Source organism: Saccopteryx leptura, chromosome 2, assembly GCF_036850995.1.
Source record: "Saccopteryx leptura isolate mSacLep1 chromosome 2, mSacLep1_pri_phased_curated, whole genome shotgun sequence".
Classification (NCBI taxonomy): Eukaryota; Metazoa; Chordata; class Mammalia; order Chiroptera; family Emballonuridae; genus Saccopteryx; species Saccopteryx leptura.
In genome coordinates, this window is record NC_089504.1 from 3268681 (window position 1) to 3282930 (window position 14250).

Here is a 14250-nt window from a genome sequence, read left to right on the forward strand (position 1 = left end):
TTGGGGGTAGGGGGTAGGGGGTAGGGGGATTCTGACTGCTTTCAGATCCCCCCTCCGTCACTGCAAACCTCCCTTTCCCTGGCTGCCCTGCAACCACTAGGGCCTCCTCTGGGGGTGCTCCTGCCCCTGGAGTGGAGAGAGGAAGCTGTCTCTAACTCCCACCAACCCCAGTGCCTAGGAGTCCCGGTCAGGGTCAGCAAAGTGGCAGGGTGGGGACTGTGGCCCGCTAGACAAAATGTGCCCCATCTAAGTGTGTTTGGCAAGGGTGGGCCCAGGGGGCTGGTGTGCCCCAGCTTCACAAGAGAAGTTTGGGAATCTGGATTTTTATAGGAAACTCCAGGGTTCTGCCTACAAACATGGAAACACAGCCAGCAGGAGAGGTGGCGGGGGTTGGGGGTGTTTGTGGGGTCTCGCGCCCTCGGCCGCCGCCTCTCTGTCCGTTCCCTCCCGAGGCCCTCAATGAGAGGGGACCTGTGCCCCAAGCCGCCCGCCGCAGCAGGAAGAGCCTCGAAGCTCCGCCTGCCTCCTGTGGTCAGTGGTGATGCCGTAGCTGTGGGCACGGGGGCCCAGGGCGGCAGGCAGCTCTGGGCACCCTCCGGCCCCACACGGGCTCAGCCACAGGAAGCAACTGATCTCACCTTCACATCTCAAGCACAAATACTGCTCGAGACAAGTCACAGAGAGAGGAGGGCTCTGAGGGCTCTGGGGGCTGTGAGGGCTCTGGGGGCTCTGGGGGCTCTGAGGGCTCTGAGGGCTGTGGGGGCTCTGAGGGCTCTGAGGGCTGTGAGGGCTGTGAGGGCTCTGGGGGCTCTGAGGGCTGTGAGGGCTCTGAGGGCTCTGAGGGCTCTGAGGGCTGTGAGGGCTCTGAGGGCTGTGAGGGCTCTGGGGGCTGTGAGGGCTGTGAGGGCTCTGGGGGCTCTGGGGGCTGTGAGGGCTGTGAGGGCTGTGAGGGCTCTGAGGGCTCTGAGGGCTGTGAGGGCTCTGGGGGCTCTGAGGGCTGTGAGGGCTCTGAGGGCTCTGAGGGCTCTGAGGGCTGTGAGGGCTGTGAGGGCTGTGAGGGCTCTGAGGGCTCTGAGGGCTGTGAGGGCTCTGAGGGCTGTGAGGGCTGTGAGGGCTGTGAGGGCTCTGAGGGCTCTGAGGGCTGTGAGGGCTGTGAGGGCTGTGAGGGCTCTGAGGGCTCTGAGGGCTCTGAGGGCTGTGAGGGCTGTGAGGGCTGTGAGGGCTCTGAGGGCTCTGAGGGCTGTGAGGGCTCTGAGGGCTGTGAGGGCTGTGAGGGCTGTGAGGGCTCTGAGGGCTCTGAGGGCTGTGAGGGCTGTGAGGGCTGTGAGGGCTCTGAGGGCTCTGAGGGCTCTGAGGGCTGTGAGGGCTGTGAGGGCTGTGAGGGCTCTGGGGGCTGTGAGGGCTCTGAGGGCTCTGAGGGCTCTGAGGGCTGTGAGGGCTCTGAGGGCTGTGAGGGCTCTGGGGGCTCTGAGGGCTCTGAGGGCTGTGAGGGCTCTGAGGGCTCTGGGGGCTCTGAGGGCTCTGAGGGCTGTGAGGGCTCTGAGGGCTCTGGGGGCTCTGAGGGCTGTGAGGGCTGTGAGGGCTGTGAGGGCTCTGGGGGCTGTGAGGGCTCTGAGGGCTCTGAGGGCTCTGAGGGCTGTGAGGGCTCTGAGGGCTGTGAGGGCTCTGGGGGCTGTGAGGGCTGTGAGGGCTCTGGGGGCTCTGAGGGCTCTGAGGGCTGTGGGGGCTCTGAGGGCTCTGGGGGCTCTGAGGGCTCTGAGGGCTCTGAGGGCTGTGAGGGCTCTGAGGGCTGTGAGGGCTCTGAGGGCTCTGAGGGCTCTGAGGGCTCTGAGGGCTCTGAGGGCTGTGAGGGCTCTGAGGGCTCTGGGGGCTGTGAGGGCTCTGAGGGCTGTGGGGGCTCTGAGGGCTCTGGGGGCTGTGAGGGCTCTGAGGGCTGTGAGGGCTCTGAGGGCTCTGAGGGCTGTGAGGGCTCTGGGGGCTCTGAGGGCTCTGAGGGCTCTGGGGACTCGGGGATCTGAGGGCTCTGGGGGCTGTGAGGGCTCTGGGGGCTCTGGGGGATCTGAGGGCTCTGGGGGATCTGAGGGCTCTGGGGGCTCGGGGATCTGAGGGCTCTGGGGGCTGTGAGGGCTCTGGGGGCTCTGGGGGCTCTGAGGGCTCTGGGGGCTCTGGGGGCTGTGAGGGCTCTGAGGGCTCTGAGGGCTGTGAGGGCTCTGGGGGCTGTGAGGGCTGTGAGGGCTCTGGGGGCTCTGAGGGCTCTGAGGGCTGTGGGGGCTCTGAGGGCTCTGGGGGCTCTGAGGGCTCTGAGGGCTGTGAGGGCTCTGAGGGCTGTGAGGGCTCTGAGGGCTCTGAGGGCTGTGAGGGCTCTGAGGGCTGTGAGGGCTCTGAGGGCTCTGAGGGCTGTGAGGGCTCTGAGGGCTGTGAGGGCTCTGAGGGCTGTGAGGGCTCTGAGGGCTCTGAGGGCTGTGAGGGCTCTGAGGGCTGTGAGGGCTCTGGGGGCTGTGAGGGCTCTGGGGGCTGTGAGGGCTCTGAGGGCTCTGAGGGCTGTGAGGGCTCTGAGGGCTGTGAGGGCTCTGAGGGCTCTGAGGGCTGTGAGGGCTCTGAGGGCTGTGAGGGCTCTGGGGGCTGTGAGGGCTCTGGGGGCTGTGAGGGCTCTGAGGGCTCTGAGGGCTGTGAGGGCTCTGAGGGCTGTGAGGGCTCTGAGGGCTCTGAGGGCTGTGAGGGCTCTGAGGGCTGTGAGGGCTCTGGGGGCTGTGAGGGCTCTGGGGGCTGTGAGGGCTCTGGGGGCTCTGAGGGCTCTGAGGGCTGTGAGGGCTCTGGGGGCTGTGAGGGCTCTGGGGGCTCTGAGGGCTGTGAGGGCTCTGAGGGCTCTGGGGGCTGTGAGGGCTCTGGGGGCTCTGAGGGCTCTGAGGGCTGTGAGGGCTCTGAGGGCTCTGAGGGCTCTGAGGGCTGTGAGGGCTCTGAGGGCTCTGAGGGCTGTGAGGGCTCTGAGGGCTGTGAGGGCTCTGAGGGCTCTGAGGGCTGTGAGGGCTGTGAGGGCTCTGAGGGCTGTGAGGGCTGTGAGGGCTGTGAGGGCTGTGAGGGCTCTGAGGGCTCTGAGGGCTGTGAGGGCTGTGAGGGCTGTGAGGGCTCTGAGGGCTCTGGGGGCTGTGAGGGCTCTGGGGGCTCTGAGGGCTGTGAGGGCTCTGAGGGCTCTGAGGGCTGTGAGGGCTGTGAGGGCTCTGAGGGCTGTGAGGGCTCTGAGGGCTCTGGGGGCTGTGAGGGCTCTGGGGGCTCTGAGGGCTCTGAGGGCTGTGAGGGCTCTGAGGGCTCTGAGGGCTCTGAGGGCTCTGAGGGCTCTGAGGGCTCTGAGGGCTGTGAGGGCTCTGAGGGCTGTGAGGGCTCTGAGGGCTCTGAGGGCTGTGAGGGCTCTGAGGGCTCTGGGGGCTGTGAGGGCTCTGGGGGCTCTGAGGGCTCTGAGGGCTGTGAGGGCTCTGAGGGCTCTGAGGGCTCTGAGGGCTGTGAGGGCTCTGAGGGCTCTGAGGGCTCTGAGGGCTGTGAGGGCTCTGAGGGCTCTGAGGGCTCTGAGGGCTCTGAGGGCTCTGAGGGCTGTGAGGGCTCTGAGGGCTGTGAGGGCTCTGAGGGCTCTGAGGGCTGTGAGGGCTCTGAGGGCTCTGAGGGCTCTGAGGGCTGTGGGGGCTCTGAGGGCTCTGGGGGCTGTGAGGGCTCTGAGGGCTGTGAGGGCTCTGAGGGCTCTGAGGGCTGTGAGGGCTCTGGGGGCTCTGAGGGCTCTGAGGGCTCTGGGGACTCGGGGATCTGAGGGCTCTGGGGGCTGTGAGGGCTCTGGGGGCTCTGGGGGATCTGAGGGCTCTGGGGGATCTGAGGGCTCTGGGGGCTCGGGGATCTGAGGGCTCTGGGGGCTGTGAGGGCTCTGGGGGCTCTGGGGGCTCTGAGGGCTCTGGGGGCTCTGGGGGCTGTGAGGGCTCTGAGGGCTCTGAGGGCTGTGAGGGCTCTGGGGGCTGTGAGGGCTCTGGGGGCTGTGAGGGCTCTGAGGGCTCTGAGGGCTGTGAGGGCTCTGGGGGCTGTGAGGGCTCTGGGGGCTCTGAGGGCTCTGAGGGCTCTGGGGGCTCGGGGATCTGAGGGCTCTGGGGGCTGTGAGGGCTCTGGGGGCTGTGAGGGCTGTGAGGGCTCTGGGGGCTGTGAGGGCTCTGGGGGCTGTGAGGGCTCTGGGGGCTGTGAGGGCTCTGGGGGCTGTGAGGGCTCTGGGGGCTCTGAGGGCTCTGAGGGCTCTGGGGGCTGTGAGGGCTCTGGGGGCTGTGAGGGCTCTGGGGGCTGTGAGGGCTCTGGGGGCTGTGAGGGCTCTGGGGGCTGTGAGGGCTCTGGGGGCTCTGGGGGCTGTGAGGGCTGTGAGGGCTCTGAGGGCTCTGAGGGCTGTGAGGGCTCTGAGGGCTGTGAGGGCTCTGGGGGCTGTGAGGGCTCTGGGGGCTCTGGGGGCTGTGAGGGCTCTGGGGGCTGTGAGGGCTCTGGGGGCTCTGGGGGCTGTGAGGGCTGTGAGGGCTCTGGGGGCTCTGAGGGCTCTGAGGGCTCTGGGGGCTCGGGGATCTGAGGGCTCTGGGGGCTGTGAGGGCTCTGGGGGCTCGGGGATCTGAGGGCTCTGGGGGCTGTGAGGGCTCTGGGGGCTGTGAGGGCTCTGAGGGCTCTGAGGGCTGTGAGGGCTCTGGGGGCTGTGAGGGCTCTGGGGGCTCTGAGGGCTCTGAGGGCTCTGGGGGCTCGGGGATCTGAGGGCTCTGGGGGCTGTGAGGGCTCTGGGGGCTGTGAGGGCTGTGAGGGCTCTGGGGGCTGTGAGGGCTCTGGGGGCTGTGAGGGCTCTGAGGGCTCTGAGGGCTCTGGGGGCTGTGAGGGCTCTGGGGGCTCTGAGGGCTCTGAGGGCTCTGGGGGCTGTGAGGGCTCTGAGGGCTGTGAGGGCTCTGAGGGCTCTGAGGGCTCTGAGGGCTCTGAGGGCTGTGAGGGCTGTGAGGGCTCTGGGGGCTGTGAGGGCTCTGGGGGCTCTGGGGGCTGTGAGGGCTGTGAGGGCTCTGGGGGCTGTGAGGGCTCTGGGGGCTCTGGGGGCTCTGGGGGCTGTGAGGGCTCTGGGGGCTGTGAGGGCTGTGAGGGCTCTGGGGGCTCTGGGGGCTGTGGGGGCTCTGAGGGCTCTGGGGGCTGTGAGGGCTCTGGGGGCTCTGGGGGCTGTGGGGGCTCTGGGGGCTCTGGGGGCTGTGAGGGCTCTGGGGGCTCTGGGGGCTGTGAGGGCTGTGAGGGCTCTGGGGGCTGTGAGGGCTGTGAGGGCTGTGAGGGCTCTGAGGGCTGTGAGGGCTCTGGGGGCTGTGAGGGCTCTGGGGGCTCTGGGGGCTGTGAGGGCTGTGAGGGCTCTGGGGGCTCTGGGGGCTGTGAGGGCTCTGGGGGCTGTGAGGGCTCTGGGGGCTCCGGGGGCTCTGGGGGCTCTGGGGGCTCTGGGGGCTGTGAGGGCTCTGGGGGCTGTGAGGGCTCTGGGGGCTGTGAGGGCTGTGAGGGCTCTGAGGGCTCTGAGGGCTGTGAGGGCTCTGGGGGCTCTGGGGGCTGTGAGGGCTGTGAGGGCTCTGGGGGCTCTGGGGGCTCTGGGGGCTGTGAGGGCTCTGGGGGCTCTGGGGGCTGTGAGGGCTCTGGGGGCTGTGAGGGCTGTGAGGGCTCTGGGGGCTCTGGGGGCTGTGAGGGCTCTGGGGGCTGTGAGGGCTGTGAGGGCTCTGGGGGCTCCGGGGGCTGTGGGGGCTGTGAGGGCTGTGGGGGCTGTGAGGGCTCTGGGGGCTGTGAGGGCTCTGGGGGCTGTGAGGGCTCTGGGGGCTGTGAGGGCTCTGGGGGCTGTGAGGGCTCTGGGGGCTGTGAGGGCTCTGGGGGCTCTGGGGGCTCTGGGGGCTGTGAGGGCTCTGGGGGCTGTGAGGGCTCTGAGGGCTCTGGGGGCTGTGAGGGCTCTGGGGGCTCCGGGGGCTCTGGGGGCTCCGGGGGCTCTGGGGGCTGTGAGGGCTCTGGGGGCTGTGAGGGCTCTGGGGGCTGTGAGGGCTCTGGGGGCTCTGGGGGCTGTGAGGGCTCTGAGGGCTCTGGGGGCTGTGAGGGCTCTGGGGGCTCCGGGGGCTCTGGGGGCTGTGAGGGCTCTGGGGGCTGTGAGGGCTCTGGGGGCTGTGAGGGCTCTGGGGGCTGTGGGGGCTCTGGGGGCTCTGGGGGCTGTGAGGGCTCTGGGGGCTCTGGGGGCTGTGAGGGCTGTGAGGGCTCTGGGGGCTGTGAGGGCTGTGAGGGCTCTGAGGGCTCTGGGGGCTGTGAGGGCTCTGGGGGCTCCGGGGGCTCTGGGGGCTGTGAGGGCTCTGGGGGCTCCGGGGGCTCTGGGGGCTGTGAGGGCTCTGGGGGCTCCGGGGGCTCTGGGGGCTGTGAGGGCTCTGGGGGCTGTGAGGGCTCTGGGGGCTGTGAGGGCTCTGGGGGCTCCGGGGGCTCTGGGGGCTCTGGGGGCTGTGAGGGCTCTGGGGGCTGTGAGGGCTCTGGGGGCTCCGGGGGCTCTGGGGGCTCTGGGGGCTGTGAGGGCTCTGAGGGCTCTGAGGGCTCTGAGGGCTCTGGGGGCTGTGAGGGCTGTGGGGGCTGTGAGGGCTCTGGGGGCTGTGAGGGCTCTGGGGGCTCTGAGGGCTCTGGGGGCTCTGGGGGTTCTGGCATGACGCGCCCACACCCACTGTATGTGCTGGCGATGCCCATCACCCCTGGGAACGCCTGCGCCCAGGTGGGCGAGCCCCAGGCCGCTTCCGCCGGCCCTCCCTTGGTGTGTGGGTGCTGGGGAAACGGGGTGTCTGTCCTGCTCCTCTGGGGAAACCACTCCTTACTCCCCTGATGACGGAACATTCTGTCTTCGTCCAGTCATTATGGTAGTTGATGTACTTTTTTTTTTTTTTTTTTAAAGGTTCTCGTTGGAAAAATAAAACTTTGACAGGGTTCATCCAGCCCTCCAAATCTGTTCTGAAAACACCCCTGGGCCGTGAATCAGCTGGGGTGGGGTGTGCCCTCGGTTGTGTCGTGGCTCAGTTTTCTCTTCTCTGCAATGGGCAACCATCATTTCTCTTGCTCAAAGCGCTGGGCACCCTGCCTGCCCCCCAGGTGGCCCTGCTGAGAGGCAGCCGGCGGGCACAGGTGTGGCTGTTATTTACTGTTCCTCTTTCTCAGGGCCACACGCAGGACCCTCCCCCCACCCCACCCCTGCTCCGCCCTGGACATCTGCCCAGTCAGAGCACGACCTGCAGCCGCCTCCCTCTGCCCTGGAAGCCTGGCTGGCCGGCAGGCAGGGCAGGGCAGGGCAGGGCGGAGGGCTGGCTGGGGCCTGCAGACGGGGCCAGCGGGGCAGGAAGGGGGTGTCTCAGGGCTGGGCCTGCAGGCGGGAGCGAGTCCACCACACTGCAGCCTGACTTGCCTGCGGGGCCTGGCGCACATGGTGACTTCGATTTGCACGTGGTTTTCTTCCCAGTGCCCTGAAAGTAGGCGGTAGTGATACTCGGTGAATTTACAGTGATACTCGGTGAATTTACAAAACTTCTTGGATTTACAAGACTGCAGAGGGCATAGTCCCTACCTGCCCGGTGGGGAAACTGAGGCTCAGTGAGGGGGACCAGCCCAAGATGGTTCAGCGGGTTGGCAGCAGGACCCTGCCTTGGTGTCCCTAGCTGGAGCCTGGCCCCCTCCTGAGCTGTGCTCTCCAGCGCCCGGGGGAGACTGAGTGGCCCATCCACCTCTCCCAGACTCGAGCAGGGCCCCATCGATGACCTAGCTGACCACAGCCAGGCCTGGCCCTCCAGCTACCACCCCTTGTCCAAAGTCCAGGGACAGCTGTGCTGCCCACTTGGCTTGCAACAATTCTGCAACAGCTGCCTGTCTCTGAGAGCAAGACCAGGAGCTGTCTGGCCTGTTCCAGCCGCTGCCCGGGGGCTGTAGTGACCAGTGTGTCACTCGCACGGCCGTGCTCCGTCCTCACCCTCTGATCCATCCTCCACCCCGAGTGCAGCCTTGACTCTGGCTGCTGGGCTAGGCCGGCCCCCGCAGAGTGATGAGGCTGGTGTCCTCCCTGCCCGGGACCCCCATCCCTACCCCAAGGAAGCCTCGTGCTGGTGCAGCTGTCCTTCCCAGGGAGGGAGCCAGGGGAGTGAGTGATGGGCTGTTTCCCTGGTGGGGACTGAGAGTGGCAGCAGCACATGGTCAAGCCAGAGCCCAGGCCACCTCCTCCAGGACACCCTCCTGGGTTGCTGCAGGAGGAGGGACAGTTGGCTCAGGAGCAGCCCCAGCATAGCAGCCTTGTCTTCCTCCCGGACCCTGTGCCCTGAGAAGGCAGGGACTGGGCCTCAGTGGTCTCTGGGTCTCCCAGCAAGGCTTTGTATGCAGTAGGTGCTCAGCGGACGTAGAGGACAGACAAGCTAGCACCAGAACCAGTGAGCCACCCCAGGGTTCGCACCAGGTCGCCCGGGTGCCTGTGAGAACCCGAGTGTTCACCACAGCAGCCGCATCGCTCTGTTTCCAGCTGGCCGTGGTTTAAACACTGCTTTCTGTGGCCGGTGGCCGGTGGGCTCCTGCTCTATCCTGGCACCTCATCTGACTGTGCCCACTGGTGTAGGCGCTGCTCTGCCTGCGTCTCTGGGTGTCTCCTTCAGGCCTCTTCTGCTGCTGGGCATGGACAAAATGCCCAGTCCTAAAGTCAGACTGCAGGGTTCTGGTCTACCTTGCTGTGTGGCCTGAGGCAACCTGGCTGCCCTCTCTGGGCCTTGGTGCCCCCAATAGTCAAAAAAAGGCAGGCATCCCTACCCCCCCCCCGGGGTGAGGGAAGGAGGCTGGTGGTGGGAGAGACGGGGGGCTCTGGGGCGTCCCCCACGTTGTCCCAGAGGGATCCGGAGCTCTAGGGGGCAGGAGGCAGACAGGTCGGCTCAGGGCACAGACCCCCAGGAGGGGGCCAGCCCAGACTCTGACCAGCACCTGGAAGGCAGTGCACGCCCCTTCCCTGTGGGTGAGCAGGCTCAGGCCGGACCCACGGGGCTGTGCTGGGGCTCTGGGTCACCTCACCGAGGAGCCCGCAGGAGGCCCGGGGACCTGCCTTACCAGCACTTTCTGCCCACCTGCCTGGGCCAAGCCCCGGGAGCACACGCAGGTGGGTGCGGGCAGGCAGGGGTGCATGGTCCACCTGCAGGCAGCAGCCCTGTGACCCCTGTGGAGAGGTGAGAAAGTGAGGCCACCATCCCTGTCACAGCACCGAGGGTGGCTGCTGGGGCATCGTGGTTCACAGCCCGCTCTGCTCTGCTCGGTGGCGCACTCAGCCCCGCGCCCGCCCACCCGCTTGGCTGCTGGCCCAGCCGGTGGCCCGCGGTCTGGGCGGTGCGTCCCCGGAGGGGGCGGGGCGGGGCTGGCCGGGCCGAGGGGCGGGGCAGGGGGCAGCCCAGTTCCGGCGGGAGCTCCTCGGGAAGGAAGGAAGGAAGGAAGGGAGGAAGGAGGTGCGGCGCGCAGACGCCACGGGGCAGGCACCGGCCGGCCTCTGGGGGCTGCGGGGTTCTGTGGCCGCGAGGTACCGCCCCCAGGAGGGGCAGGGCCCCCGGGTGGGCGGGGCTGGGACAGGCCCGGAGCTGCAGCAACTTCTCTGCTGAGGCCCTTGGGCCGGGTGGGCGGGACCACAGGTCACTGCGAGGTGGTGGTGGCGGCGGAGGCGGCCCTGGGCACGCTCCCTGCCCTCCTTCACCAGGTAACGGTGCACAGACCCGGGCACTTTCCCGATCAACCCCCGGCACCCTGCAGCCCGCGAGGAGGGCGGCTCTGGGCCCCGCGTGCCACCCGGGTTAAGTAGCTCAGGTTGAGTGGTTGCTCCAGCGTCCGCCTGTCTGTCTGACCCTGGGCCTGGAGCTGCTCGGCACCCCCACCCCCGGCAGTGAGTGGCCACGCGGCCCCCTCGGGGGTGGGAAAAAGTTGGGAGAGGGGGAGGGGTGCGGGAGAGCGGGTCAATGTTGGAGCAGCTGTTTCTAGAAGGCGCAGGGACACGGAGCTGCCCAGCGGCCCCAGGCCAGGTGGAGAACCCCGACTGGCCAGCGGGAGGGCGGGGAGGCACGTGGCACCTTCCCCGGCCAGCGGCATTGGTGCCCGCGCACCGGGAGGGAGTTAGGAGGCTGGGCAGTGCCCGGGTCGGTGGGGCAGGTCCTCCTGCACTCACGCGAGGCCGACCTCCCGCCAGCAGGACACCACCCTTGGGGGCTCCCGGAAGGAAGGCTGAGAACTTCGGGACGGAGGGTAAGTTCAGACACTAGTAGAGGGGTGGGCCTCCCCGTGCCCGGGGCCACCTGTGGGTCAAAGGCTGGCAGAGGGGACTGAGAGGCCTTGCCCCAACCCTTACCTCCCTCCCACTCCCCGAAGCCTCTCAAATCATAGCTTCCTGCTCCCCCTTCGGCCCCCTCCTGTCGGAGAGAGAGGGTCACTGTGCTGGGGACAGGGGGCAGCCCTGCTTCCTGAAAGCTGGGCTCTCACCGGAAGCCCCCACTGTGGTGGTGGGGGGTCAGAGGGGACAGGGTGTGGCAGTGGGCCAGGCTTCCCCCCCAGCCTGCCCTCCCCCCATCCAGGCCCCGTGAGGTCTGCAGACCCGAGGTCAGGAGGGGGCGGGAGAAGCCACCACACGCAGGCATGGCCCTGCGCCCCAGCTCCGCCACATAGCGGCCCTGTGGCCTGGGGCCCCGGGCCCCGTAAGCTTCCCCGTGCCCCTGGGGACGACAGTCACAGTGACTTCAGAGGGTTTTGCTGAATGACAGCACACACCAGGGCCAGGCACTGGGTACACACTCAGAGGTTGCCTTTCTCCATTCAGGAGCCAGTTGACATCACTCATGACTATTCATGAAGGTGGCGTGGCCCACCTCTTCTCCTGGGAGTGCAGCCAAATCCCTGGAGCTTTCCCTGCTCATCCCAGTGCGGGATGTCCCTCCCTCCCTCCCCATGTTGGCAGGACCTACCCCAGGGAGATGCCTCTCTAGCCCTTTCTGTCCTTAGAAGACGGACTCCCTGTCATGTTCTTCTAATTTTGAGGATTTCCTGGCTGGGGAGGTCTGGGAGGGCTTCCTGAAGGAGGAGGGCCTTGAGGTGAGCCGGCCCTAAAGTCCACTGGGAGGACCCTGAGGAGAAGGGGGAGGCCCCCAGCTTCTGAGCCCCTTCCCTGATGCCTGGACAGCCTGGACCTCCCTTCCTCTCTGCCCTTCTCACCTCCCACCTCGGGGCCCAGCTTCTGCCTGGGGAGAGAGGACAGTTCTCCCAAGGGCTCGTGCTGGACCCAGGCTGGAGGGCTGAGTGTCCCACCTGCCCTGTGATCCCTGCTCTCTGTGCCCAAGGCCTCCTCCTCCTCCTCCTCCTTCCTCCCTCCTGTCTGCGTGTCCAGGGGACCCCATCCGCTCACCACAGCCCCAGCCCCTATGCTCACCATCCCCCACTAGGTTATTACCGCAGTCTCCTCTGGGGGCTCCCACCTCCCTCCGTCTCCCCTGTCCCACCAGCACCCTGCAGCAGCGGACCTGTGGGTCACTGCCCCCCCCCAGGAAGTGTCTTGAGCCCTGACGGGGGTCTCACGGCCATTGGGACAGGTTCCTTCCCTTCTCCAGCCTCCCCTGATCCTCCCCTCTCACGGTCGCCTGTCTGGGTCCTGTGTTCGAGACCCGAGTTTTTCTGGTCCTTGTTCTCGGGTCCCCTCTGGTCCTCCCTGCCCTCCCCCACCGAGTAGCTTTCTTGGGTCTCACTTTAGCCGCTCCTCTCTGCCTCCCTCTGTGGCCCTGACGCTCCACACAGAGCTCCCATGCTTGGTCGCAGCCCTGCCCTGGTCCACTCCCTGAGCTGGCCGGGCCCTTTTGTCCCCCTCCATGGTCCCCCTGGCCCCGCCAGGCCCTGACAGGTGTGAAGCCCTCGGGCACACGCTGGACGACTGCACAAGTATACATAGGGCATGGGCGGAGCCAGAGGAAGGCCTGGCGGTCACAGCACGGGGACAGTCCCCCTGGGCTCTCGCTCGGCCCAGCCCCCCAAGGCGTCCTGTCCACCGCCCACACCCCAGCCAGCCTGACTGTCTCCCCAGCTCCCCGTCCCGATGACGCCCGGAGTCCCCATGGCCTCGCTGAGTCGCGCCCTGCGTGTGGCTGCCACCCGCCCTTGTCGGAGTCCCGCTCAGGGCCTGGCGCCCCGTCCCCTGACCAGTGGGGCCGGCCCCACCGCTGAGAAGAGCGTGCCCTACCAGCGGACCCTGAAGGAGGCCCAGGGCCCCTCGGCGGTGGCCCAGGGCCCAAGCCGGCCCCTGCCCAGCACAGCCAACGTGGTGGTCATCGGCGGGGGCAGCCTGGGCTGCCAGACCCTGTACCATCTGGCCAAGCTGGGCGTGAGCGGGGCCGTGCTGCTGGAGCGGGAGCGCCTGACCTCGGGGACGACCTGGCACACTGCAGGTGCCCGGGCTGCGGGCAGGGCGGGCGGGGCCGGCTCCGGGGGGAGGGGACCACCTGGCACACCGCAGGTGCCCGGGCTGCGGGCAGGGCGGGCGGGGCTGGCTCCGGGGGGACCACCTGGCACACCGCAGGTGCCCGGGCTGCGGGCAGGGTGGGCGGGGCCGGCTCCGGGGGGGGGGACCACCTGGCACACCGCAGGTGCCCAGGCTGCGGGCAGGGCGGGCGGGGCCGGCTCCAGGGGGACCACCTGGCACACCGCAGGTAGCCCGGGCTGCGGGCAGGGTGGGCAGGGATGGCCTAGACCCTGCGTGGGGCCGGCTCCGGGTGGGCCACCCCAGGCCTGTCACGGGCAGCTGAGCGGAGCAGGGAGGACATAGAGGAATGATGGGGTCAGTCCCAGGTGGGCAGAGTGGGGACGCTGCTTGTCCTCAGCGTCTGAAGCTGTGGCGGGAGGAGGGAGCAGACGCGGCCTAGGGGACCCCGGAGGTCACAGGTGAGACCCTCCCCCGGACAGGTACCTGGGGGGAGGGGCATACGCGGGCCATTGGGGTGAAGATGCAGGCGGGGGGTTCTCTTCTTCCTCACGGACCGGACCGTGCACGTGTATTAAACACCTACTGTGTGCACAGCCCCACCTCCCGCCTTAGCCCTGGGTTAAGTTCACCAGTTTCCGGGGGACAGACACTCACGAGTTGGCCAATATCACGCTGCCAGCCTGAGGTCACTGAACGTGGAGTTGGGAAGCTTTCGGTGTCACACATCTCGGGAGGCGACACGCAGCCCCCGCACTGCCTCTGCCCTCCCACTGCCCCGTGTCGGCTGGGACACGGCTTCTCCCCTCCCTGTCTCACGTCCTCCCCCTGCCTTCCGCTCCCCGACTCTGCTCTGAAGGGAGCGCGTTGTGGTGAAGGGCCTGCTTTGGGTCAAATCCTCCTTCCCCTCGTCGGGCTCCCCGACTCTGTGACGGCTCAGCCCTGGGCGCCGCATGCAGCAGGCGCTCGGTGAGTGGAGCCTTTGCTGGTGTCGCCCCCCGAGCTGCCCGAGGCCCAGGGGGCCTGTCTAAAGCTCAGCCTTGACCCTGTCATCTCCCGCTCACCCGCCTCCCGGGCTACCTGGCCCTCCGGGTGCGGTGGCGGCCTGGGTGCAGCGTCCCTGTGCTGAGAGGGACGGTGCCGCCCCGCCCTGCAGGCCTGCTGTGGCAGCTGCGGCCCAGCGACGTGGAGGTGGAGCTGCTGGCCCACACGCGGCGCGTGGTGAGCCACGACCTGGAGGAGGAGACGGGGCTGCACACGGGCTGGATCCAGAACGGGGGCCTGTTCATCGCGTCCAACCGGCAGCGTCTGGACGAGTACAAGAGGCTCATGTCGGTGGGTGGGCCCTGCCGGGCGGGGGGCTGATAGCTGTGGGTGAGGGGCTCACGTCGGTGGGTGGGCTCTGCAGGGTCAGGGGCTCATGTCGGTGGGTGCGCCCTGCTGGGCGGGGGGCTGACAGCTGTGGGTGGGCCCTGTGGGTGGGGGGCTCATGTCGGTGGGTGTGCCCTGCCGGGCAGGGGGCTGACAGCTGTGGGTGGGGGGCTCACGTCGGTGGGTGGGCCCTGTGGGTGGGGGGCTCACGTCGGTGGGTAGGGCCCTGCTGGGCGGGGGGCTCACAGCTGTGGGTGCACCCTGCCAGGTATGGGGCTTACGTTGGTGGGTGGGCCCTGCCGGGCAGGGTCTTACAGCTGTGGGTGCACCCTGCCGGGTGGGGGGCTCACATCGGTAGGTAGGGCCCTGTAGGGTAGGGGGCTCACATTATT

General features: G+C 68.3%; 1 protein-coding gene and 1 long non-coding RNA gene across 3 annotated transcripts in view; both read left to right on the forward strand.

Moving 5' to 3' along the window:
• The first annotated feature begins 9444 nt into the window (after positions 1-9444).
• LOC136392881 (uncharacterized) lies at positions 9445-10455 on the forward strand. 2 transcript variants are annotated; one of them, XR_010749002.1, is made up of 3 exons: positions 9445-9562; positions 9737-9919; positions 10220-10455. It is a non-coding gene; the product is annotated as an uncharacterized lncRNA (long non-coding RNA). The 2 variants fall into 2 exon arrangements; XR_010749003.1 differs by having other exon boundaries at positions 10223-10455.
• Positions 10456-12074: 1619 nt separating this feature from the next.
• Positions 12075-14250, forward strand: part of SARDH (sarcosine dehydrogenase) — a 58279-nt gene continuing 56103 nt past the window's right edge. Inside the window, exons 1-2 of the mRNA XM_066366759.1 lie at positions 12075-12455; positions 13644-13822. Of these exons, the coding sequence (XP_066222856.1) occupies positions 12107-12455; positions 13644-13822 (528 nt within the window). The 5' untranslated portion in view covers positions 12075-12106. The remainder of the gene's footprint in view (positions 12456-13643; positions 13823-14250) is intronic.